The 27,026-nt window shown below is 44.5% G+C and overlaps 1 protein-coding gene across 17 annotated transcripts in view; it reads left to right on the forward strand.

The window, feature by feature from the left end:
• Nucleotides 1-27,026, forward strand: part of Ppfibp2 (PTPRF interacting protein, binding protein 2 (liprin beta 2)) — a 153,537-nt gene that overhangs the window by 121,186 nt on the left and 5,325 nt on the right. For 13 of the 17 annotated variants that reach the window (XM_030242235.1, XM_006507443.3, NM_008905.2 and 10 more), the window contains 16 exons: nt 404-465; nt 1,473-1,548; nt 2,976-3,079; nt 5,099-5,166; nt 5,872-5,929; nt 6,705-6,746; nt 11,412-11,553; nt 12,484-12,516; nt 12,907-13,033; nt 13,589-13,717; nt 21,609-21,759; nt 22,043-22,154; nt 22,369-22,457; nt 22,955-23,077; nt 24,276-24,401; nt 26,674-26,862. In XM_030242235.1, the coding sequence (XP_030098095.1) occupies nt 404-465; nt 1,473-1,548; nt 2,976-3,079; nt 5,099-5,166; nt 5,872-5,929; nt 6,705-6,746; nt 11,412-11,553; nt 12,484-12,516; nt 12,907-13,033; nt 13,589-13,717; nt 21,609-21,759; nt 22,043-22,154; nt 22,369-22,457; nt 22,955-23,077; nt 24,276-24,401; nt 26,674-26,862 (1,631 nt within the window). The remainder of the gene's footprint in view (nt 1-403; nt 466-1,472; nt 1,549-2,975; nt 3,080-5,098; nt 5,167-5,871; nt 5,930-6,704; nt 6,747-11,411; nt 11,554-12,483; nt 12,517-12,906; nt 13,034-13,588; nt 13,718-21,608; nt 21,760-22,042; nt 22,155-22,368; nt 22,458-22,954; nt 23,078-24,275; nt 24,402-26,673; nt 26,863-27,026) is intronic. The other 4 variants (XM_006507444.3, NM_001163557.1, NM_001357437.1 and 1 more) reach the window with 1 other exon arrangement.

Raw genomic sequence — 27,026 nt, forward strand, 5'->3', positions numbered from 1 at the left:
TCTGCTTCTAGTTTTTCTGACTGAATGGTCTTCCCTCAAACTAATCAGGAGCCTAGGCATCTGATTATGATACATATGATATTCATGCATAGAATATGAATATTTATGTTCTTAGGAAATGCTGTTTATGAAAGACTTTCTTTTCCTCTCTGTCAGCTTTGAGTAAATGATATTTTTATTTTGCCCCTAGATACAAAAAAAAAAAAAAAAGACAAAACACTAGGTTATTCATAATGTACCCAACAAATGTCTAATGAGACCCACGGTGCCAGATACCATCCTGGGCTCTTTGGACAAATAAAACGGAGCCATATTCACATATTCACATGTCAAAGGCCATTAGCATATGTGAATATCTATCAGAATTTGTCAAGTAATTCCTTCTATACCTCAATTCTTCTAGATCAAGAAATCCACCGTCTGAAAATGGGGATGGAAACACTGCTGGTTGCCAATGAGGATAAGGTGAGACAGTTGCCATGGCACCTTGTCCTTCTTCAAAGGCACCTCTAACTCTTTGGTCCCTTCTGGTCTCTGCTCTACTGGACAGTGCTATGCTGTCGCTGACAAGATATGTTAAGACATTTTCAGCTTTTGGCACTAGAGACTCAACTTCAGTACTTGTTTATGATGCCTGAGAATTTCACATAAACTGAATCTCTCAAATGTGACTTAGAGCTCTGTCTGTTCATGGTGGTGTGCTGAAAACCCCCTATGCTCGCTCATGTCACAACTCTTAGCAAGCTCAGCAACAGCTCCTATGTGTGCAGTTTGCCTCTCATGGTAGAACTATCATAGGGACACTTTTAGCAGCCTGCAGTCCCTCAGTTTACCCTGCTACCATATCATATCTCATTCCTATATAATCATAAAATAGCTACGTACATACACAGAAAAATACCTAGCTAGTTTAAACAGGGTTTGTGAGAATCATAGCCCCACATTTTCAGCAGAAGAAAAAGACTCAAAAATGCTTGGATAACTTTGCATAGGGTCAGGTGACCAGCTACAATTTCAAACCCCTGTGTTTCAGGATCTATGTCACCTAAGGCCCCAGACTGTAACTTTGAAAGAATGAATCCTTCCTAGGACATCCTCTGTTACATAAAGTACTTCAGATTCCGAGGGGATGGCTGGAGAGATTGGGAAATGTCTATGTGTGTAGCTCCGGAGAGTGACACAGCAATGAGAGGCACTGCATCAAGACTGTTGAGAGGTGAGGCAGAGAGGTAGAGTTCTGCCAGCACGTAGGCCTCTTCATGAGTATCAGTGAGTGTTGACCCACACCTTCAGATAGGGCCATAAGGGTCATAGGCTGCCTGTGAGGCAGACCACCGGGACCCAGTGAACTCTGACTTTTTCTCTTTGGGTCTTTAGCTGTTTTATATGGGATTTTCTTCACTGTGGTCCAGATAAAGTTGACTAGAGACCAGAGGTGGTGTTAATCTTGTTCTGCTCTTATACCATGGCAGGACCGTCGGATAGAGGAGCTGACAGGGCTGTTGAACAAGTACCTAAGGGTAAAGGAGATTGTGATGGCAACTCAGGGTAAGAGAAGGAGAAACCCCCATTTCCCCTGAAAGATATTTTCTCTACTATGTCAGAAGCAGGAAAATTCTGCTGTCAGGGTCTTTGCCCCCTGGTTGGAGATGCATTAGAGAATGGATCCATATATAGACTCTTGGAAGGTGCAGATGATGATTTCTGGAAATTTCATCAATATGGTAGTTAGATCAGAACTTCTAGGGACCACCCGTTTGTTTTTAGCTCTTGGGAATCCTTCTCATTAGAGGGTCTCCAGTCTGTCTTCTTAGGATTCCCCATTTGAGGCAATGAGAGGACTCAGACTGGGTCAGTCAGAGCCCTCATGGGTCTCAGAGCTTGTCAGTGTCTCACAGGATATGTAGTTCCTCGCAGATGCAGCAGACATGGAGGGGGCTTCCGTGAGTCGCCAGGTAGCCAGGTTGCCATAGAAAGTCAATGTTCATGTTTACCGCCCAGACCCGTGCAATGTACAAGCACCTTATGTTCATATGAGCACAGTGGTGCTCTGGTGGCTCATGCACCGGACCTGGCACTCATTGTTGATCTGTAAGAGCAGTTAGTTTTTCACAGGAGAGTTGTGTGAAGGATACCTGCTTCTAGCTGAGCTACTGACTCTGTTTAGAAACAAACCTTGTCTCTGCGGGGATAGGACTGACTGGTTTCTGCCCAAGGTACCTGTCAGGCCCGATGCAAGTGTTGCAGCCTCTTTTTTCTAATTCTTTGTGATGTTGGGCCAAATCCCTCATGGGACCTGATTGCCTTTGGCCAATAAATAAGAACTTGGAAGCAAGAAATGGCTTACTCCTCTGTTTTAGGGATAAACTGTGACCTTAAAGTGACCCTTGTAGCAACCCTTGATTGGATGCCCTGAAGAATTTTTCCATTCCCACTATTAATATCTCTTTATGTAGTAATTACTTTCCTTGTTGCTTTCATCAGATACATGACAGGAAGCAACATAAGGGAGAAAAAAACCTTACTCTGGCTCACAGTTTGAAGCATGTGCACCACGGCAGCAGGAATGTGTGGCAGGGACTCCTTGCTTTCTGATTGGCCAGGAGGTGGAAAGACTGATCAGAAATGGGCCCAACAGTAACCTATGGATCATCTCTTAGCCCAGTAACCCACCTCCTCCAATGAGGCTCACAGGTTCCCAAAATGGCAATACTAGCTGAGAACCGAACACATAAGCCTAGGACAAACATCCTATACTCAAACCGTAACAATGTAAATATGTCTTAGTCTTTCTTGTTTTTGAGACAGGGTGGAGTCAAGCCCCCCAAGCTGAAGCAATCCTTCTCGGTATTTATTAATAAAGAACAAACACCATTAGGGTTCCATGGTATGAGATTTTGAGCAAGTCTCAACAGTATTTGAGCAGGTCTCACAGTAGTGATATAATGATCTTACCAATGCTTTAATATTTCCAGGGCCTTCAGAAAGAACCCTCTCCATCAATGAAGATGAAATAGAGGGAAGCTTCCGAAAATGGAATACCACAAATAAAAGCCCAGAGGAAGTCCCGAAGCAAGAGGTACTGCGCTTCCCACAATGTAGGGTTCATTTGCCATTGGAGAGCTTGCCTTGATGTAGAGAGGCATCCATCCAGTAGACACCTATCCATTATACATCTTAACTGATGAATAGTTCAGTCCAGGGGCAGAGGCAGGCGGATTTCTGAGTTCGAGGCCAGTCTGGTTTACAAAGTGAGCTCCAGGACAGCCAGGGCTATACAGAGAAATCCTGTCTCAAAACAAAACAAAACAAAAAACCAAAAAAAAAAAAAAAAAAAAAGAAAAAGAAAAAATGTTCAGGGAGCAAGTACCTAGGCTCAGGCCTGAGCTCTGGCTAGGACTGCGTGGTGGCCACTGAAACTCTGAAGGGCAGGGATTTTCCTCTTTAATTGGCCTTCTGTTTATCTTTCCTCTCTGGCATGAAGCACAGAACAAGAATGGTGTTTATTTTATTTACCAAGGCTTCTCCAGGGTCTGCAGACTTATACCCAGTGGACTCGTACATATTTGATAAATGAGTGAGTTCATCTTGACTATGTAGAGACACAGACATCTTCCATAGCAGTGCATTCCTGCCTCACGAATGCGCCTCTGTCAGCCCCTCTAACCAGCACATGGATTTTCTTCTCTTTGCTCTAAAATCTGACTCCACTGTATCATTCTCTGGAATGTGGTTAAACACAGATGAATAAACATGTTCATAGACAGAGGTCTTGAGGGGGCTGGGGCTGCAGCAGGGCCAAAAGATTCATGAGATCTAGAAAGATCATATTAAAACTGATTAATTATTTTGAGGAACTTAATCTTTATTATTATTATTATTATTTTATTTATTTACATGTCAAATATTGTCCCCCTTCCCACTCTCCCCTCTGCAAATCCCCCATCTCATCCTCCTTTCCCTTTGTCTCTAAGAGGGTGCTCCTCCCCCACCTCACCCCTCTAGCATCCCCTTTTGTTTGGGCAACAAGCCTCCACAGGACCAAGCATCCTGGATGCCAGATGAGGCAGTTCTCTGCTACATAGGTAGTGGGAGCTATGAATCCACCCATGTGTACTCCTTGGTTGGTGGTTTAGGCCCTGGAAGCTCTGAGGGGTCTGGTTAGTTGATGCTTCCTATGTGGTTGCAGTCCCCTGCAGCTCCTTCCGTGAAGGACTTAATCTTTAACAAAGGAGCAGATGGCATCCAGTAACATACTCCTCATCCCCCATTACTGACTCAAGGAAAGTCCATTAGATTGCTGGTAGTTATATCTGAGCAGTAGTCAGGACAGTTTGTCTAAGTCACTCTGCAGGTAGATGGCAGATAGATAACAGAACAGGACTTGAACCCAGGTCTGTTGGACCAGCAAGCTCAGGTTCTTAATACCTGTGCTCTGAGGTTAGAGATTTTCCTAGAGCAAACCAGAAAGGCCTAGGGCTTGAGGGAAAAGACTCCACTCACTCTATGGTGAGTGGAGCAGTAAAGACAACTCTGTCCTGTCTTCCCCACTGTCTCAGACAGGCAGGTGGCATAGCTCCTCTATCCATGCTTATTAACCCGCCTCCTAGTGTGGGTATGCTTAATTCCTAATAAAGGGTTTGCAGGTAATAGATGGTATGGGTGCTTGCTGAGTGACTATATCTCTAGGGTCCTCTCAGTGAGTCACAGAATTTGACTCTGACTCATTTATGCCAAAAGGAAGTATTTTGCATAGTGTGGGCTAGTGACCCTCTGAATGAGAGAAGATGAGACAAGCTATGAAAAGGACAGAGGTCATGGCATTCTCCCAGCCTTGGGAGTCTGGTGCTGGCACCTGGACTTATGTCTAAGGTCTAGGGCTCAGGGACAAAAGGCAGTTTGATCCTGGAGGCTTATATGTGCATTGTCTCTCAGAACTTGATGGATTATTTAATGAACATTTCTTGAAAGAACAAAGCGTTCATATGAGTACACACACCCTGGCTATAGCCAGGGGCAGAAATGTTCTTAGAGGAGTCATCAAGGGGAAAGGCATCAAGGGAAAGCCCTCATGGCTGCTCTTCTGTTTGTGAAACAGATATCACCACGATGCAGCTCTCCCACCCCAGGACCACCTCCTTTGCCACAGAAATCACTGGAGAGCAGGTAGGAGAATTGAACTCTTTCTGGGGCACACAAGGCAGATGGCAACTGGGCAGGTGTGGTGTGTATAGCCACAGGGCTCTGGGTACAGTGTTAAGCCAACTTCTTCTGTGTACTGAGGAATTTCCTCTCCCATAGGCTGAGAGTCACTGACATTGAGGAAAGATCTACCCAGGGAACTTGTTGGCTATAATCCTTCATTTCCTCTGTGGCCACTGGTAGCATTGTCCCCTTTCTGTGCATTTGATGCCCTCAGAAGAATAACCACTGTGAAGACACAGGTCCCCTGAGCTGACTGCCCAGGATAGGTAGAGCCAGAATGAAGGGTTGGAGGACCCTAGGCCATGCTTGAAGCTATGGCTGGGTGCTCTTGCCTCTTCCCAAAGAAGGGCCTTGCAGTTCCCTACCCAGATTACTTTTGGCTTTAAAGGTTAGGTGGCCTAAGCACTTTTCCTCCACCATGACTCTGTGGACACTGGGTTTCCGCAGGGAGACCCAGTGGTCATATCTTATAAGTACCAGTGTTGGGCCAGGCTTGCCCCAAGGTCTTACCTTATACGTGGGTTACCTCCTATAAGGTGATTTCTCTCTGACCTTTACTCCAAGCTGAAGTTAGGCTGTTGGTTAAGCATCTAACATGCCATGTTCATGAATGGCACCAAGGAACCCTTTCCATGGTCACTAAGATTCCTTTCTGTGTTTATCCAGGGCTCAGAAGAAACTCTCCTGCAGTCTAGAAGACTTGAGACGTGAATCTGGGGATAAGGTCAGCTCATCAATCAGCCGTGCTAATTACTGAGTTGCTCCTTTAGGCCCAGCACAGTGCTGGGATGAGCTGGTGGGCGCATGCAGGTTTGAGGAAATCGTAGGAACAGGAACAGCAAGGTCAGAGCCATATGCCACACAAGCCAAGAAGGTCATAGACTGTGGCCTCATCTCCTTAGTGTACCTGGGATCCCTGAAGGGACTCTGAATGAGGTAGTAATGTAGGTAAAGGGGATGATGTCAGGAGTCCAGCCTGGAACAATCTAGAAGATTAGAGAGGCAGCTTAAAACAAAAGTCTGGAAAGATCTGAGGGGGGCTTTGTGGCCCTGTGTGTGAGGCTGGGCTTGACCATGTGACTGGACCCAGGGCAGGGTTGGAGGGGACAATGAAAGGCTTTGAGTTTAGCAATGACTAAGCACAGGGTTGCCCTGATGGAGCCTCTGGTGAGCCATGCTTCATATGTCCCCTGACTTCAGACAGAGTGACATGGTAGAGATCCACAAAAGTTGGGAGTTGACAGGATGCGATGCCCAGACACATGCCTTTTGCGCCATTGGTCAGAGTATTGGAAACTGCCCAAGATATTGTTCATGGCTAGACAGTGGCCTCTTTCTTATTGTGGGTGGTGATCATCTGACATGAAGGAGTGAGCGAGGCAGAATTCTTACATCTCAGTGAGTCAGATGTAGGCAGGAAGGTGGTTCTGAGCTGCTGATTGTGACTAACACAGCTCTTCTTTTTTCCCCATGTTTGAATCCTTCTTGTCACTCCGTAGTGTGTCGATGGGAACCAGCTGTCCCCAGTGGGAGAGCCCAAGGTACATTCATTTATGTCCGTATCACTTGCCCTTGGTTGTGATGCTTACTAGAGAATTTTAGCAGGGTATAGCTTTTGTAACTTTAAAATATGCTAACTGTAAGAGTTAAGAAATGAGGAGAGGGGAAATGTCATTTTTGTGTGGTCCATAGGCACGATGCACTTTCTCTGCCATTATCCATGGTGTACCGTTTATCATTATCACTCTGCTCCGTAGGCTCAGAAAAACTAATAGCTAATGAAGAAGGCTAGGTTTAGTTACAGGGTAGGAGGTGTGGTAATTTCTACTCAGCAACACTCTTCTTCTGTGCTGAGATGCCACCGTTAAACAATTAAAAACACAGGTGTGCACTTAGTCTATCTCCAGGGAACAAATCATGTTATAAAAACTCCATTAGAACTCGTTTTCTTGTGGAATCCTGCAATGGCAGCTGATTACAGTCCTAGGCTGGTAATCCAATGTTGAGCTCATGGTAAACTGAAGATTTGTATAATTAGTGTCAGCCCCACCCAGCCACCATTGCAAGCCGAATGTACTGTGCATGGCCCCTCTGCCTCCTCTGCCTTCCAAAGGAGACACGGACTTCACCACATGTGGCCTGAGAAGACTGTTTGTATTCTCATACCATTATGGCAGAGTGGGGGCATTTCTGTTCTTCTAACTCTGTGGAAGAAAGATCCCATGAGTATTCTCATATCAGGAAAAGGCTTCTCTTTGCTTTTGTGTTTATGGTAGTCTGCTGTGGCTAGCCAGACATTCCTCAGGCCATGGGGATCTCTATCTATCTTCTCTTCTATCTGTTGTGTTCTGTGGCCCCCTGGGAAAGCCCTGGGGCCCAGCCATCACTCTTGCAGCCTCAGCGTCTGAGAAGCCATTCACACTTATCTCTAAGTAACATGTAAGTGGCTGCCTACTTCTGTGGGCATGCCCTGGTCCTTCCATGCTTAGGACACCATGTTGCTTACCGTGGAAGGTGAGTGATGCAGGTCTGCTCATTCTGGGTTGAAATGAGTTCTCCCACACCTTTGATCATAATTACAATCTACGAAACTTGGTTTAGTGCACCATGACCACCTCTTCCCTCCACACACCCCGCCTCATGCCAGCATATTCCACAGGTACAGTAGTTTTTCCACAGCATCTCCTTCCTGTGGTGCCTAGGCTTAAACTAAAGCTTTTTATGGCTCGAGTGTCCCTTGTGTCAGTCACCCTTGTGTTCTGACTGCTCATCATTGTCCCCTGAGTTCCTCAGACTGTGTACTCCTGACTTGCTCTCCTGTAGAATGAGTCAGTCTCTCCCATTCCCAGCACTCGAGGATCAAGTCCCTCCAGCTCTCTGTGAGTGCTTTCTTCTCAGAGCTGTACACTGTCTTTCCCTGTAAGTGGGTCAGCAGCCTTCTCACTACTCATTTCTTGGTGGATTCTTTCTATTGTTCTGGAATAGATGGGCGTGTTATTCTAGATTCATCCTGTGATGTGATGTTCTGTATCTAGGGTCTGTTCTTCTTGATTGCTGTCCCCCTTGTGCCTGGTTTGTTATGTTTCCTATGCTTCTGTTTGTCTGCTGAAAGCTATTTGCTGGGCTCTGTGCATATCATTTTTTCAGCTAGCCCAGCGGAGGGAGTGTTATTCACCTGTTAGAAATGACCAGACAGAGGGTTTGAGAGGTTACACAGAAATGGCTTTCCCTGAGTCATTCTGGCCCAAACCTTAGCCTCAACAAAAAACTCATAATGAGAGTTTTTCTCTACTCTGTATTTCTTATGGAAAATGGTACTTGGTGTTCCACTCTTTGGTTCTCTAAACTTAAAACCCAACTATTTTATTGTGTTTATGTGAGCACATGTGTCAGAGGTCTATTAAAGAGCTCATTTTTCATCTTATTCCTCACTTAAGTGGGACCTCTGTTGTTGCTTCTGCAGCTGCACTCCTCACTGCAGGCTGGCTGACCTTACTGTAGGCTGACTGATCTCATTGCAGGCTAGTTAACTTCTCATGGGCTAGGGGACCTCACCATAGACTAGCCAACCTTATTATAGGCTAGATAACCTCACTGCAGGCTAGCTGACCTCACTGCAGGTTAGTTGACCTCACTGTGGGCTAGCTGATGTTACCATGGTCTAGCTGACCTCACTTCAGGCTAGCTGTACTTACTGTGGGCTAGCTGATGTCACTGTGGGCTAGATGACTTTCAAGTTTCTGGGTGATTTTTCTGTCTCTTCCTCATCTCATCATAGGATTGCTGGGATTATAGATTTGTACCATCACATCTGGCTTAGTGTCACACTCACTCCAGTGGAGTCCGAGTGACAAGTCCAAAAACTTGGCCACAGTCCTAAGGCAAAAAGTTTCACAGAAACTGGTCTCCTGGAGGTTCTTTGGCCCCCTGTAACATGGATGTGGTCCAGATTTGTCCTTGTGATAGTTGGTGGGGGGGGGGTTGTGTGCTTTCTTTCAGTATTTTACTGTATAAGAGTTAGAAATCTCAGGGCAAGTTCAACAAAATAAACTTAGAATTCTCATTACAGTCATGTATGACAGATTACATTACATAATAGAAGAAAGTTGGTGGGTTCCTCTGATAAATGGAGGTTCCCCACAGATACTTAGAATAACAGCCGAGCACTCCCATATACAGGAATTTACAATGGTCTAGGAAGAAGGTGGGCTGTGGTTTAAGGAGGAACTAGAGTAATGCATTATTCATGAAAAGTTAGCAAGAGCGAACCCCCCTGGTTCAAGTTTTCACAAGGCTCAGAAGAATAGCATAATTAGGTGCTTACTAAGGGACCCCTGGTGGTGGGTTATACAATAGACTAGAATTGTGATTAGGGTGCAAAATCCTCGAACCTGGCTCCTAGAATAGCTGACTTTAGATAGGGCCGCCTTTATCTCAGTTGTAACCACTGCCTGGTTCCTGTCAGTCTTTATGTATGCATTTCTCTGTTTTGTGTAAAGAGTCATTATGCATCAGATGACCTCATTGTATCTTGGCTGATATATCACCTAACTTCCTTGTTTTCTTCTGTCTGATGCTTGCTTTGAAAGATTATATTCAGATCCAGTACTCTCTTGTGTTCTCATGTATGTTTGTCACTCCTTGCCCACCTGAGTACCAGAACTCTGATTCTCCCCTGGGTTGAGGGACTCCGCCTGAGTTCAGCCCCATGGCAGCTTTTTAGTGGGTTCAAGGAATTGAACTTGGGTCATTAGGCTTGGGTAGCTAGTGCCTTTATCTGCAGAGTGATCTCTCTAGCCCACAAATCTATTAACTGTTTTGACTACTCTTTTCCCATGGTCTGAGTCTGACTGAGTATTAGAATAATCCAAGACGCTTGTTAAAAATACATGAAGTGAGTTCATTTTCAGAGGGGCTGATTCACAGGGCCCGGGAGGAGCCCATGAGATGGTGTTTTCATAGTGCCCTGGGTGAGTGTGAAGCAACTGCCAGTGGATGAGCTAGCACTGGGAAGCTGCTGGGCTGGTTCACATGCCTGATCATGTCTGACCTCTCTGCTCTGTGGGTCATCACAAGCTTGAAGATGTCATGATCTTCATCTCTGGATATTCTGGCATGTCTACTATGTATCAGATTTCTTTAACACTCTCATTTCTCTTCTGATTTTCATTTCTAAGTTCATATGTGGAGGCTCTTGTCAATGTGTAGTGAGTGAATGAGCTGAATGTCAAACAGCTCCTAGAACATGGAAGCAAACGGAATTCAGAAATGTACTGCACACTTGACTGTCAGTGAATGACGCTTCAAAAGGTGTCTTGGTCTTGGCAATCATCCAGCCTCATTCTGACTTTCCAGTTTTAAATTGGTTCTGCCTCTCATATTACTCTTTTGGTTCCAATCAAGTGATCCATGGTTGAGTCTCTTGGTGATGTCTTATTTTCTTTTTATGCTCACACTTGAAATGTGTTCTATATATTTTTCTCAGGTTTGTGGTGTTAGTGATCTTTATATACTTCTTAGCAAAATTCTTGTTAGTCTTTCTCCTTAAAAACAGATGGCTTTATTGGGATTTTTTTTTTCGGCTAGGATCTAGCCATGGTGCTTGTTGCATCTAAGTGATACCTCAAAGAGGATAGTTCCTATAGACTCTAATATAGACACTCTAAGTTCCTATACACTCTAATATCACTGTGTAGCATGGCTGTGCTCATGGCTAAACCCTTGCAGAGATCTGCCTTGGTCTGGTCTGAGTAAGGGTCTTACTTAGCAAAAAGCCTCTTTTGTGACCACAGGAAAGCACATATGGGGAGGTCAGAGAAACTTGGACCATACTCCTCTTGCTTTCCTCTCCCTTGGAATCAACCAAAATGCTAGCCAGGAAACTGTGGCTTGTGTTTTTGAAGAGCCTGGGGAGAATTTACGACCGTGAACTCACTGAACCTCTAACTAACATGGAACAAAGGGCATAGGGCTCCTTTTTTGGGAATAGTTATAGTCATCTCTGGATTTGGGCTTGATGCCGTCTCTGTGTCACTGTGTAGATAATTCTTTACCTTTCTCCTAGACCAGGAGAAAGGATCATTGAGTCAACCTCAGTGAAAAGTGCCTCTTGAAGAAAGGGTTTATGCACACGAGGATTTCCTAAGTTGTTCAAGCTAAAGTCTGAGGGCTAATTTGGCATTTCTCCCTCTCTTACTTTCCAATAGGACAGCTCTTTCCTAGCGGAGCAGAAATACCCCACATTACCTGGGAAGCTTTCAGGAGCCACACCCAATGGAGAAGCTGCCAAATCTCCTCCCACTGCCTCCCTCCAGCCTGACTCTTCAGGGAGCAGCCAGCCAAAGCTGAGTGAGTGTCGAGCCCCTGGGTTGGTGGCCTCAGGAACAGTGTCCTTAACATTCACAGTCACTGTAGCTCTAACTGCAGCCCACAATTAAGAATAGTGGGAATTGTTTCTTGGCAAGTTGTGTCCCAGAGTGGCCCTGCATTTAAAGATTCCCTGTCTGGATAATCTGCTTCCCAAGTTACTGTACCTCCATTCTCCCCTTTCTCCAGTCCTCCTCCAGCCCCTGCCTGTCCTCTCCACCTCCCTGCCCCCACCCCAGACAGCTACATTTACTCTTCATGCCCTACCTCCTCCTCTGACACCCTGGTCTTCTCTCTTCTGCATCTGCCTTTGATGTAGCCCCTGTTACCACTAAGCTGACAGTATACACACTCCAAAGTTGAGAGTATTTTCCTAGGCAAATGTGGTCAACAGCAGACAATTTGATGTGGTCCAGGAGTTCCTGCTTTGGTGAACCAGCCCTAATTCCTCTACCTGGCTGTTCGCTGGGTCATGCTTTATTCTTGAAACTCAACGCTGCCCTAGACTTTTATAGCTCTAGATAAACCCTTAATTAACTGTGTTCAGTTATACTCAGACTGCTTTGGGTCATTGAAGTATGAGTCCTGGTACCTGCACAGGGACTGCCTATGATTTAGAGTGCTCCCCACTCCCATTGCTGATCCTCCTTCTCTGCCCGTGGATACCTCAGCTTGTGAGAAAGTGGCACCAGGATCCTTTGGCCTGATGCCTCCTCTCACCATGCTGACCCTGTGGGCCAAGCTTGGTCACCCCTTAACTTGTCCTCCGTGGGATGGTTTTCCTTTCTGTTTGAGTTTTTCTCATTTGCTAGATGATACTCTTCTTATTTCTTTGCTTCCCCGTTACTGTTGGGCTGGACTTTGGCCTCTCTTGCTTCTTCATGTGGCTTCTCTGCTTCTGGGTTGCTGAAGATCGCGGCTGGAGTGTCAGTGCTCCCGTATTAGGTACTGTGACTGTTCAGGTGAGGTAGAATGTGAGAATACCTTTGGTTTCCATTTCTCATGCCCTGCCCACATTCCAGAATCTCCCTCTGACTAAATAGCAAGCTCTTTATTGGAATAGTCTACAATTACTTGAACCCCAAAGTCTTAGAATTTGAAGACATTAAATCCTCCAAATTCTAAACTCTGGCCTCACTCGTTTTTAGTGAGAGTCCTTGGAAGTGTTCTCAAACTCTTTTGGCTCCAGGCATCTTGGTATGGAGCTCAATGATAAAGGCAGCATTGGGAAGAATGCTCTGGACTCCCGTAGAAGGATAGCTCTGGTGTAGGGGTGGGGTTCCGAAGGTTCCCCCTCCCATTCATTCACATACCTTTTCATTCTGTCCACCTTAGGAGACACAGAAGGAGGCTGGGAAGATATAGTCTCATCTGCTTCGTCTGGGACTGAGTCAAGCCCTCAGTCTCCCGTGACACCAGATGGCAAACGGAGCCCCAAAGGCATTAAGAAGTTCTGGGGAAAGTAAGTTGGTGGGAATGGTTGTAACTCTGTGTTTAGACCAGGGGGATGCTGTATGAGTCCCTGCTTTACCCCACATTTGCATAGCTGTGGAAGTGGAAGAGTCACATTCACAGAGAAGACTGTGAGTTATTATTTTTCGGGACTCAGAAGAAGTGTGACAGGCACTCATCAAATACTGTGTGCCTTTCATCCTAGGCATCCCTCTGCCCCATGTCCATGCTCCCATGAAGAGGCACAGATGAGAGTGTGTTCTTTTTTCTGCGTCTCATAAAATATTTTAAAGAGCAAAAGCCAAGTACTTGCTAGTCCACCTGATTAATTCTGAACAGAGGCAGAAGCTGGAGTCTCCTCAAAGGCCTCAGCCTTCACTTTGATCCTGTGAGGAGCGGCTCCGATCCCAGGGTTAGGCTTAGCATTGAATCTCGAGTCTGTTGGAAGCACTGTCGTAGGTCATCTTCCCTGGCTTCAGGATAGGGACTGGGAAGGGTAGTGCCCAGAGCCCTGAGCCTGCCATATCTAGCCCCTCACAGTCTCTGTGGATTCCTCTCCATGCAGGATCCGAAGAACTCAGTCTGGAAACTTCAATACTGATGCACCGGGGATGGCAGAGTTTCGACGAGGTGGGCTCCGAGCAACTGCGGGACCAAGGCTTTCTAGGACCAGGGACACCAAGGGACAGAAATGGTAAGGACCTATTCAGGCCATCTGAGAAGAGCTTTTCGAAATCCTGGCCATGGTGCAGTGTGAGCTGGGGCTGGATGCCCCACAGCCTCAGAGGCTAAAGGCAGGAGTCTATCATACATACTTGTCTGCTTGCCATGAGTAGATTTACCCGCACTCATGGGTGAGGTAAAAAAGCATAAGACTCCCTGCAGCCAGGCATGGTTGGCATAGGAAGGCTATATTAGTTACTTTTCTAGTTTTTGCAAACAAACAGCAAAACACCAAACCTGACAAAAGCAACTTGAGAAAAAAAAAAAGAGAGATTATTCTCGCTGTCAGCCCATCACAATGGGGAAGGCATGATGGCAGCGTAAGGTGGCTATGCACATCTTCATTCAGGAAGCAGAAAGAGATGCGATAAATGCTGGTGCTTAGCTCCCTCCCTCCTTTTTATCCAGTCAGGGTCCCCAGCTGATGGGACGATGCTGCCTAAAGTTAGGGTACAGTCCCTCATATTTGCGCTGTAGCAAATAGCCCTGAAAGGTGCACTGAAGGGGATTGCTAAGGCGTGAGTGGCATGGACATCAGAGCACTGAGTTTCACCTGACTGTCCCATCATGCTTTAATAAAAATAGACAAAACAGCAAGTCCATTTGGAGGTGTCCCTAATGGATGCCCTCCCGTGTCTCTCCCCCCCCCCCCCGCTCTTTTCCCTGTTCTGAGAAACTGTCTCCCATAAACCTGCTCTTGTGGATCCTTGCTCGTGTGTGGTGAGACCCCTTTCCATATCAGCGGCCCCTGTGGCATGCCACCTCCAGCCCAGACTCTGGAAGCCCGATGTGCAGAGCCAGCTTTGGTTGGAATGTGCTACTTAAAACGTTAACCAAAGAGAAACGCTTTTGCGTGTTTGCCCTTATACTCACAATGCAAATACTAGTTCTCAGACGAGACACAGTTTTCCACCCGAGAGCATTTCCTGAACTGTGCTCTGTCACAGACTTGCTGTGCACTTTTCTCTCCCATGCCCTGAGGAAGGGATCTTTAACTTACTGCCACCCCCAGATTTTAAGACTTTGTCAGATCCTCCTAGTTTGAGACAGGATCTTCCCATACTTAACCTCTGCACCGTTGGAGCTCCTCATGCCTGTATTATATTATAATCCATGATGAAAGGAGGTGGGTGGGGTTGATCCTTCTAATCCTGGAAGTATATCCTCAGTAAATACCAGCTTTGGGGTGGTGGGTAGGGAATCTAAGGGCACAACTAAAAAGGTGTCCATCAATTTGGAGTGAAAGAAATACCTGTATATCCCATAATTAGATACCGTCATTTACCCAGCAGTTTTCTAATTTTAGACATTTTGTTTCTGGGTTCTCAGAGATGAGACTGTGAAGGTACTGTAAACTCCAGTGATCGATCGGCCTTTGGTCCAGTTCTGGCTCTGTCTTTAGGGCTCGAGTGTAGAGGAGAAAAGAACATTTTGAAGACCAGCACACTTGTTCGTAGTCAGTTCACTGAGCTCCTGCCACTGCAGGGCCGGGGGCAGTAATGGCAGGTACTCCCTCTGCCTAAGGAAGGCGCTGCTGCAGCACCAGAGCCCGTTTGCTAGAATGTCTTTGTGCTTTCTTGACCATGACAATGGTTGATGAATAATGAGAGGGTCCTCATGAGCTTGCTGTGTTTATCTTTAATGCCTGTGCTAACACACATCAAGTTTCCCCAGGGCTGGGGGGACAAACAGAAAAGAGTGGTGTTACCCTTAAGGAGACTATAATGACATGCCAATGGCCTCTGGCCTGTAATTCATAGATATTTAATACATAACCTTTTATAAAAACTTGCCACTAATATTTTTGTGGGGAAAGTGCCTGGTTCCTGAGAGCTACCATCCCCAATTCTTTTTCCAGTGAAAATTATATATTTTGCATTTTTAATATGTTTCATGATGAATTCAGATCATGAAGAAACTTATTGTTTCATTCCCCCAGGTAAAGTCTTACTGCTTTACATCCGGAGCACACTGTACAGAGAGTCTGCTGCCACCACAGCCTTATCAAAATTGTGTATTTAGGTTTCTTCTCTGTTTCATTTTCTCTACTCTCAATGACTTCTCCAAGTTTACAGTTTTGGCCTGTTTAAGTTTCACATTTATAGGTTTAGTTGGTGAATTTTCTGTATGTGGGCCAGTTTTAATTTATACCTCTGTTACAGATTTCTATCTAGTCTCTGCATATTAAGGTTAATCCATGTCTGGTAATTATGTTAAGACAGTTTGGGGCTCATACCAGAATTTTATGTTTTTAGTGACACTTTGACAAGTGAAGTTTTTCCATTTGTAGATAATGAGGCTCATTGACTTCATTGTTTCTTTATGTGGGAACAGGATTTAGGTAGATGTAGAGGGGCTGGCTTTGGTACTGTAGGAGCAAGAAGGGTGGGTGGGCAGAGATGGACAAAGATGTGAGTGGGAAGATCGTAAAGATAAAGATACAGCTGTGTCTGGATTGTCTTGAACCGTCCATAGGACAGGAATGTTCAGATCATGACCTCAGAAGCATGCATTTCCCTCCTTCAGAACAGAGCTGTCCTCCTGATATTTCCTCATTCTATAAATAAATGTAAAATGAAAATATATTACTTTTATGTAAAAGGTAGAATGAAATGAAAACCTGTGCACATGTGAAACAAAACTGATAAAGTGAACATTGACATTGAGAAATTTTCACACTAAAAAACAAAGTGTAGGCTGAGAGTGTGCCTAAGCTAGTAAAATGCCGGCCATGCACGCATGGGACCTTGAGTTGAGATCCAAATAGCCTGGTAAAAGCCAAGTGTGGTGCATACATCTGCTTGTAACACCAGTGCTGGAGCGAGGGGACAGAGGCATCTGGTTTCTTGGTATTTGGTGGCCAGTCTTCTTATTTAGTGAGCTCAGTATTCAGTGAAAGGTCCTGACTCAATATAAGGTGGAGCAAGATGAGACATACCTGGTATTGACTTTTGGGTTTCAAATACATAGTGCATACACATGTATGTGCCCACATGTGAGTGTAACACACACACACACACACACACACACACACACACACACACACACACATGCACACATACACACGCAAAAGAAACAAAAAGCTAGGTATGGTGGTTCATATTTATAATGCCAGCATTTGAAAGGTATATTGCAAATAATTCAAGGCCAGCATGAACCACAGGATTAGGCCTTATCTCAAAACTAATAGGCCAAAATGCCATATCACATCAAAATCAGTAAAAGCAGGAGTTAAACTTCATTTAGAAGTGGTAAAGAAAAAGTTGATACTCCTATAAAGTGAGTCAGATGAACTCACTATGAAAAGGTTGTCATTTCTTGCTTATTTTATATATTGTTCTCACATCAACAAAGACAACATGAGTCTGATGCCCCTGCTGGAAGGATACAGACAACACACCATTTAAGAGGTCGATTAGCCTCTCAAGAGACAGCTATATCAGGCTCCTGCCAGCATGCTCTTGTGGCGTTCACAATAGTGCCTGGTTATGGTGGTTGTTTATGGGATGGATCCCCAGGTGGAACAGTTGCTGGATGGTCATTCCTTCCATCTCTGCTCCACACTTTGTCTCTGTAACTCCTTCCATGGGTGTTTTGTTCCCCCTTCTAAGAAGGACCGAAGTATCCATACTTTGGTCTTCCTTGAGTTTCATGTGTTTTGGGAACTGTATGTTGGGTATTCCGAGCTTCTGGGCTAATAGCCACTTATCAGTGAGTGCATATCATGTGTGTTCTTTTATGACTGGGTTACCTCACTCAGGGTGATATCCTCCAGATGCATCCATGTGTCTAAGAATTTCATAAATTCATTGTTTTTAATTGCTGAGTAGTACTCCATTGTGTAAATGTACCACGTTTCCTGTATCCATTCCTCTATTGAGGGACATCTGGGTTCTTTATAGCTTCTGGCTATTATAAATAAGGCTGCTATGAACGTAGTGGAGCTTGCATCCTTATTACATGTTGGAGCATCTTCTGGGTATATGCCCAGGAGTGGTATTGCTGGATTCTCTGGTAATACTATGTCCAATTTTCTGAGGAACCGCCAAACTGATTTCCAGAGTGGTTGTACCAGCTTGCAATCCCACCAGAAATGGAGGAGTGTTCCTCTATCTCGACATCCTCTCCAGCATCTGTTGTCACCTGAATTTTTTTTTTTTTGATTTTTCGAGACAGGGTTTCTCTGTGTAGCTCTGGCTGTCCTGGAACTCACTCTGTAGATCAGGCTGGCCTCGAACTCAGAAATCCACCTGCCTCTGCCTCCCGAGTGCTGGGATTAAAGGCGTGCGCCACCACGCCCGGCGTGAATTTTTGATCTTAGCCATTCTGACTGGTGTGAGGTGGAATTTCAGGGTTGTTTTGATTTGCATTTCCCTGATGATTAAGGATGTTGAACATTTTTTTTCAGGTGCTTCTCAGCCATTCGGTATTCCCCAGTTGAGAATTCTTTGTTTAGCTCTGTACCTTATTTTTTTAATAAGGTTATTTGGTTTTCTGGAGTCCAACTTCTTGAGTTCTTTGTATGTATTGGATATTAGCCCTCTATTGGATTTAGGATTAGTAAATATCTTTTCCCCATCTGTTGGTTGCCTTTTTGTCTTTTTGACAGCGTCCTTTGTTTTACAGAAGCTTTGCAATTTTATGAGGTCCCATTTGTTAATTCTTGATCTTACAGTATAAGCCATTGGTGATGTGTTCAGGAATTTTTCCCCTGTGCTCATATGTTCGAGGCTCTTCCCCACTTTCTCCTCTATAATTTTCAGAGTCTATGGTTTTAGGTGGAGGTCCTTGATCCACTTAGACTTGAACTTTGTACAAGGAGATAGGAATGGATCAATTCACCTTCTTCTACATGGTAACTGCCAGTTGAGCCAGCACCATTTGTTGAAACTGCTGTCTTTTTTTCCACTGGATGGTTTTAGCTCCTTTGTCAAAGATCAAGTGACCATAGGTGTGTGGGTTCATTTCTGGGCTTTCAATTCTATTTCATTGATCTACCTGTCTGTCACTCTACCAGTACCATGCAGTTTTTAATCACAATTGCTCTGTAGAACAGCTTGAGGCTCTGCCAGTGCCTGACAAATACAGAAGTGGATGTTCACAGCCATCTATCGGACGGAGCACAGGGTCCCCAATGAAGGAGCTAGAGAAAGTACCCAAGGAGCTATAGGGGTTTGCAGCCCCATAGGAGGAACAACAATATGAACTAACCAGTATTTCTAGAGCTCCCTGGGACTAAACCACCAACCAAAGAAAACACATGGTGGGACTCATGACTCTAGCTGCATATGTAGCAGAGGATGACCTAGTCAGTCATCAGTGGGAGGAAAGGCACTTAGTCCTGTGAAGGTTCTATGCCCCAGTATAGGGGAATGCCAGGGCCAGGAAGCAGGAGTGGGTGAGTTGGTGAGCAGGGGGATGGAGGAAAGGGATAGGGGGATTTTTTCAGGGGAAACTAGGGAAAGGGGATAATATTTGAAATGTAAATAAAATATCTAATAAAAAATAAAATAAGAAAAGAAAAAAAAAAAAAGAGGTGGATTGGCCACCACACTGGAGAACCTGAGCTGTAGTGTCGTCACTCATGTTACTTAATAGAAATTTTCTGAAATGGCACCAATGATTCTGAGATCACATATGACAGTGCCAGTGGTAAATTTTGGAGTTGATGCTGTTTTATTAGTCTTATAATAAAAAATGAGGCCTGGCAATGTAGCTCCGCTGTAGAGTACTTGCTCAGCATGCATAAAGCCCTGAGGTCCATCCCCAGCACTGACAAAGTGACTGTGGTGGTACACATCTGTAAGCCCAGCATGCCCGAGTTGGAAGAGGCAGAAGGTTCAGAAGGTCAAGGTCACCCTTAGCTACCTGTTGAGTCTGAAGCTGCTCTAGGCCCTGTCTCAAAAATAAACTAAAAATACGTAAGTATTATCATTCACTCTAGAAACTAGACTTAGTAAAGTTCTGTTCTCATAGAAAGTATTACAGAGCTATGGTCAGAGCACAGACCTAAAATGTGAGGGCAAAAACTGCTACAGAGCTATATCTAGGAGCTGAGATTAAAAACAAAACAAAACAAAAGAAAAACTTTGAATTTTGTGCAGGGGTTTCATGTTAAATTGGTAATTTTTACAATATTTTATCATTCCAAATATTTTCCAATTCTATATTGAAATTATATATTTTCTATACAGAGGATGCACCAACTAGTATAAATTCTAGACTTAACACCCAAATCTGCACCTTTTAGAGCCCTGCTGAAACCCATGCTCTAGGCGAGGAGTATTCAGTAACTCTCCCAGTATTTTGCTGGCTTCTTTCTGAATCAGATTTCCCTGTTTAGCCAGGCAGTCAGTAAGTTCTTAAAAAATCATTTCTGCATGTTAAGAGTTCAGCTGTTTGGGGTGCAGAAGGCCGAGGATTTCTGGCTAGACAATGTAGGTAGTCTACAGTAGTTACACAAACGGTACCGAATCTGCATGGTCTTTTCCCTTGTCACTCCCTAACAATAAAATGTAACATCCACATGTGCTGTTTCTGTTGTTTTAGGTGTGGTAAGCAATCTGGGAGTGTTTGGGAGGATGTGTGTAGGTTCTACGTAAACACTCGATTTTATATCTGGGACTGGAACATCCTCCTGGAATCTATCCTCCCATGAGTTCCAGGGGTACTTTGCTAGAAGGGAATCTCTCTGACTAGCTTGTCATTTAAAACTGAATATAAAGTTGTTTTATCCACCTCCCCCCCAACCCCATGACTTGGTGGGAATTTCAAATGTACCATTACATTCACACTTCAAATGAAAAATTTATGTCCTTAAGAATGGATGGTTTTTCATACCTGGTGTCCTGCCTAGGAACATGACCTAGCTCTTCATTTATTCATGTATTCTTTTGTATGTGCTCAGTTGAGTGCTGCAGCTACATCAAGTCACCCTTGGTGCACTTCCTCCCTGCCCTCGTACACGGCCAGAGAATTGCCTGTGTGCCTTGCTAAGGCAGCTCCTAGACAGGTTATAATTCTAGTTGGTTTGGTGGGGGATGGGTTTTTTTCTTATTGTTTTAATAAAAGCCATTGATCTGCATGTGTAGAAGATTGACATTTGCATGTAATGTTCATTTTATATGTATAAGCATATGCATTTGTTTACTTATATATACATTCATTCTCCCTCGTTCAGTAATTTAGCTCTTGTACGGTTTCTAGGTAGGAGATCATGTCATCTGAAAAGAATTGGATTCTTTATTTCTACTTTTAAAAAGCTGTATTATTTTATCTATCCATACCTGGGTAGATCATTCTACCAGGCTTAATATAAGCACTGATAGTGTTACATACACACACACACACACACACACACACACACACACACACACACACACACGGCATGGACATATACACATGCACCTTTCTGCTGATTACAATGGAAGTGCCCCTAGTACTTCATTAATAAATAAAGTATTTGTTATAAATTAGAAGAGCTTTGGCTTCTATCTTCCCTCTTTTCCTGTTAGAGAATGGACTGACTGTCTTTTCCTAGTTTCCCAAGCATTTCCCAAAGATTGCTGAGTCTTATGGCCAAAATGGCTTGATAATCGGTGTTCATACTGTGTTTCTAGACCTATGTGCACTAAATAGTCCCCTGAGGATCATGGAGGCTGCCCTATGCTCAGAAAAGCTACAGCTGAAACATAAAACCTGCTATTAAGGTTGCTTTAGAGCCTCACAGACATCAGTGGGTTGTACTACAATGCCATTCACCTTGTTGGTTCTTTTAAAAGAATTTTTTTTTAACTGAGACTTTGTGCTATGCAAAGTCCTGGGTACCTTATAACAGAAGTATGTTCTTCCTTTGTTTCCAGTGATGCCAATGCCCCCTTTGCCCAGTGGAGCACAGAACGCGTATGTACATGGATGGAGGATTTCGGCCTGGGTCAGTATGTGATCTTTGCCAGACAGTGGGTGACATCTGGACATACACTACTGACAGCTACCCCTCAGGACATGGAAAAGGTAAGGGCTGAGTGTGAGGAGCAGATGCCCCTGCTCTTCTCCCAGAACAGAGCTTGGGGACTAGTGCATGGGTAGGTGGTGGCCTCCGTCTATCCCGTATACATGGAGAATGCACAGGGAAGTCTGCGATTGCCTTTTGCTGCAGGCTAACATCCCAGTGCTCTGTGCACCTACCGCAGGCTCTACCACCACCCTCAAGAGCATCTCTATCCTGACATGACATCCTCTAAGGACCAAGTTGTTTGCCAAAATCTCACATGTGGTCTTCGTCTTTTGCTTTCAGGAGCTAGGGATTAAACACCCCCTCCACAGGAAGAAGCTGGTTTTAGCAGTGAAAGCTATCAACGCCAAGCAAGAAGAAACGTCTGCGCTGCTGGACCACATTTGGGTGACACGTAAGGAGAGCTGTAAATATTTATTGTTCTGAAGGGCAAAAGAATCTCCTATTGAATGTGTGCCTCAAAGACAGCAGCTTACTTGTGAAAGACAGATGGATTACTAGTGCTTTGGGGGAAGGAAATCAAAAGCCTCAAAATGACCATTTTTGCCTTTCCCTCTTGGCACCCATATCCTTTTTTCTTATGAATGTTAATGCATCTGTTTTTGCAGGGTGGCTTGATGATATTGGCTTACCCCAATACAAAGACCAGTTTCATGAATCAAGAGTTGATGGGCGAATGCTGCAATACCTAACTGTGGTAAGGATTTTTCCGTAGTATTTTCCAGAGAGCACTCAGCCCAGGTCTCCCCATGCTCATCATTTTAAATGTGATCCCCTCCTTTCTTTGCAGTTTTTTTTTTTTTGGTAAAGATTCATTTATTCATGTATTTTATGTATATGAGTGCTCTGTCTTCCTGCACACCAAAAGAAATTAGGTCCCATTACAGATGGTTGGGAGCCCCCGTGTGGTTGCTGGGATTAAATTCAGGACCACTAGAAGAGCAGTTAATGGCTATTATCCACTGAGCCATCTCTCCAATCCCACCTTTCCTTATATTGTTAAGGCCCTGAAATTGTACTGTTATCACTCAAGGCACATCATGTGCCAACGTACAAACCATGGTGATAAGCAAAACTGTCTGTGAGAGCCTTTCTGAGATGTGGAAGGCACATCTCTGTTTGGTCAGGAAAGAACAGCTGAGGTCTTTTGTTACCTTAGAAACTGACTTGTCAGCCAGAACCTTTCTTTTCCAGAATGATCTACTCTTCTTAAAAGTCACCAGCCAACTACATCATCTCAGCATCAAATGTGCTATTCACGTGCTACATGTCAACAAGTTCAACCCCAACTGCCTGCACAGGAGGCCTGCTGATGAGGTGGGGGAGTGTACTAGTTGTCCAGATGGCCCTGAGTCAGGACACCTGGGATAGCATGAGAAAATGAGGATGCTTTCATCACAAAATAGATCATGATACTTAAGATTCTGGTGCCTGTAACTCTGTTGCTTTCTATGGTGGTTTTCTAAGTCATCATAATGATCTAAGGATTTGATGCAGCATAAAAGAGATAAGGAAAGAAAGTATGGAAACATGGGTGTCAAAGTAGGCAGAGGAGGCAGGGTCCAGGGGTCAGAGGGGACAAGAGTTCTAAAAGACTGGACAGCTCAGAGTGGGTTACTTTTCTTGCTGGTATAAAATTAACTAGCCTTCAGCCTAGATGACATAGGACCTTACTAGAGGGGAACTAGTGTAGACAAATGCAAGGGACCACATGGCTGATATACATAATACCATTCTATAAACTTTAGGATTTCCTGATATGCCCCAAACTGAGAGCATGATCCATAGGGATCATGTCCAACCTCCTTTGTTGCAGAGAACTGGTCTACCTCTGGTTCTTTAACGGTTTTAAATACATGCCTTTGCCATCTAGTCTTTGTTTCCTTGCTATTCAACAAATATATCTTGCATGTTTCCTGTGTGAGTGCTGAACATTTTGAAGCCTACAAGGCTGTGTGAAAGTATATAGACATTACTATATTTTTTACAAATATTTACTTTTTATTTGTGTGTATATTTCTCACACATGTATGAGTGCCTGCAGAGGTCCGAAGAGTTCATCAGATCTCTTGGATCTGGTTGTGAGCTACGTGGCATGGGTGCTAGCAACTGAACCTGGGTCCTCTAGAACGACAGTGAGCATTATACTGCTAAGCCATCTCTCAAAATGTCTTAGTGTGGGTTCCCTTAAACATTTGCCCATGCCAAAGAGTATTTTTACCTAGAAAACACCTGGATCATAAATGAATCTTTAAATAAATTCTGTTGGATTATTGAATAAAAACCTGTATGTCTGTCTATTGGTATTGCCAAAATTTAGGATGGTAGATTCAGATAGTTAAGCGTAGATGTTTCAGCAGAATTCAATAAGATAGTGATTTTTCAGGACTGGGCATACTCTTAGGTAAGTGGCCCACATAGCTTGGGTCTGTTGTTCTGGTGGAGCAACTGAGGCAAGGCTCCTCAGAGGTGCTGACTCCACAGAGCCTAACGTTTTGACTCTCCTCCATCACAGAGTAACCTTTCCCCTTCCGAAGTTGTGCAGTGGTCCAACCACAGGGTAATGGAGTGGCTGCGATCCGTGGACCTGGCAGAGTATGCACCCAACCTTCGAGGGAGTGGCGTCCATGGCGGCCTCATTGTGAGTGGCTCTCTGGGCTAGCTCACATGCCTTAGCCCAGACTGGGGCATTCCCAAAACACCTTTCTCTCCTAGTATTGTTCATGTTGCTATAATTTAAAAAACAAAACAAACAAAACAAAACCAAAAACCCTGAAAAAAAACTAAACATAAGGGAGAAGAAAGGGTTTTAGCCCAGTTACAGGCTTCAGTCCATTGCTACAGGGCAGGCAGTCATAGGGCAGGAGCTTGAGGTGGCTGCTATCATGACATCTGCAGTTGAAAGAAGATGATGAATACATGCATACTGCTCAGTTCTTCTTAACTCTTACACCATCTAGAAGCCATCCCATGAAGTGGTGCCAGCCATATTTAGGACAGCCTACCTCAGTTAACCCTATTAAGAAAAGTCCCTCATATTCATGCCTGCAGGCCACCCTCATCTAGGCAGCAGCCCCTCCCCGGGCCTCTTCCCAGATGATTCTGCTGGACTTGATGATCAAAGCTAAGCCTCGTACTCTGTAAGGGCCAGGCGTTCTAGTGGGAAAAAATGAGGTACTTCATTTGACCCATTTGACAGAACTGGAAATTTCTGAGGTCTCTGGCTGAGCATTCCTGGGCCTTAGAGAAAGAGCTTGGGTGACTTCTGTGAGATTCCCTCAGCGACAGTCCAGAGGATTCCAGTCAGCCGGCTGCTTGCATGAGATCAACTCTGAACAAGGCCGTTCCACCTGTTCCCAGAGGAACACGGGGGCTGGGGAAGTGGGAGAGGTCAGCAAAGGCAATTTCCTGATTGCTATGATATGATCTTTATCACCACTTAGCTCTGTCAAGTGTCAAAGCCAGAAGGGAAGTGTGGAGGCGGTGGCCTAGGATGCCACCAGAGAAGACTCTGGTTCTCTGGTAGCCTGTGAACACGAGGTCAAGAAACATGCTAGGTCAACAAGCAAAGCTAGGCCATATGCTGGGGAGACGGCATGGGTAGGACATAGATAGAGCACAGGCTCTGTTCTGGTGGCACCCAGTACCCAGAGGAATGAGTTTTTACCTCTCCCTCACCCCCTGCCCCTGCCGCTCCCCAGCGCCCTCTACAGTAACCACTGGCTAGGTTTGTCTGTGTTTTCTTTTTTTTTTTTTTTTCCATTTTTTATTAGGTATTTAGCTCATTTACATTTCCAATGCTATACCAAAAGTCCCCCATACCCACCCACCCCCACTCCCCTACCTGCCCACTCCCCCTTTTTGGCCTTGGCGTTCCCCTGTTCTGGGGCATATAAAGTTTGTGTGTCCAAAGGGCCTCTCTTTCCAGTGATGGCCGACTAGGCCATCTTTTGATACATATGCAGCTAGAGTCAAGAGCTCCGGGGTACTGGTTAGTTCTGTAAAAACAGATCCTGAAGAAATCCAAAACACCATCAGATCCTTCTACAAAAGGCTATACTCAACAAAACTGGAGAAACTAGATGAAATGGACAAGTTTCTCGACAGATACCAGGTACCAAAGTTGAATCAGGATCAAGTTGACCTTCTAAACAGTCCCATATCCCCTAAAGAAATAGAAGCAGTTATAAATAGTCTCCCAGCCAAAAAAAGCCCAGGACCAGACGGGTTTAGTGCAGAGTTCTATCAGACCTTCAAAGAAGATCTAATTCCAGTTCTGCACAAACTTTTTCACAAGATAGAAGTAGAAAGTACTCTACCCAACTCATTTTATGAAGCCACTATTACTCTGATACCTAAACCACAGAAAGATCCAACAAAGATAGAGAACTTCAGACCAATTTCTCTTATGAATATCGATGCAAAAATCCTCAATAAAATTCTCGCTAACCGAATCCAAGAACACATTAAAGCAATCATCCATCCTGACCAAGTAGGTTTTATTCCAGGAATGCAGGGATGGTTTAATATACGAAAATCCATCAATGTAATCCACTATATAAACAAACTCAAAGACAAAAACCACATGATCATCTCGTTGGATGCAGAAAAAGCATTTGACAAGATCCAACACCCATTCATGATAAAAGTTCTGGAAAGATCAGGAATTCAAGGCCCATACCTAAACATGATAAAAGCAATCTACAGCAAACCAGTAGCCAACATCAAAGTAAATGGAGAGAAGCTGGAAGCAATCCCACTAAAATCAGGGACTAGACAAGGCTGCCCACTTTCTCCCTACCTTTTCAACATAGTACTTGAAGTATTAGCCAGAGCAATTCGACAACAAAAGGAGATCAAGGGGATACAAATTGGAAAGGAGGAAGTCAAAATTGTCTGTGTTTTCTTCTTAGATCCTGGAGCCTCGCTTTACTGGGGACACCCTGGCTATGCTTCTTAACATCCCCCCACAGAAGACGCTCCTCAGGCGCCATCTGACCACCAAGTTCAACGCCCTGATTGGTCCTGAGGCTGAACAGGAAAAGCGAGACAAAATGGCCTCACCCGCCTACACACCTCTGACCACCACCGCCAAAGTTCGGGTGAGTTGTCAGAGTCTATGCGTGGGTCCCAGCAGCCTGTCTTCTGGTCTTTATGCTAAACATCTGTTAGTTCAATGCCTGGGCCAAACCAAGGAGTGCAGCCCCACATGAGGGCCATGCTTGGCTTATGCTCCTGAGGCCTGTTCATCTTTATTAGATCCATT

The sequence above is a fragment of the Mus musculus genome, chromosome 7, assembly GCF_000001635.26.
Source record: "Mus musculus strain C57BL/6J chromosome 7, GRCm38.p6 C57BL/6J".
NCBI lineage: Eukaryota > Metazoa > Chordata > Mammalia > Rodentia > Muridae > Mus > Mus musculus.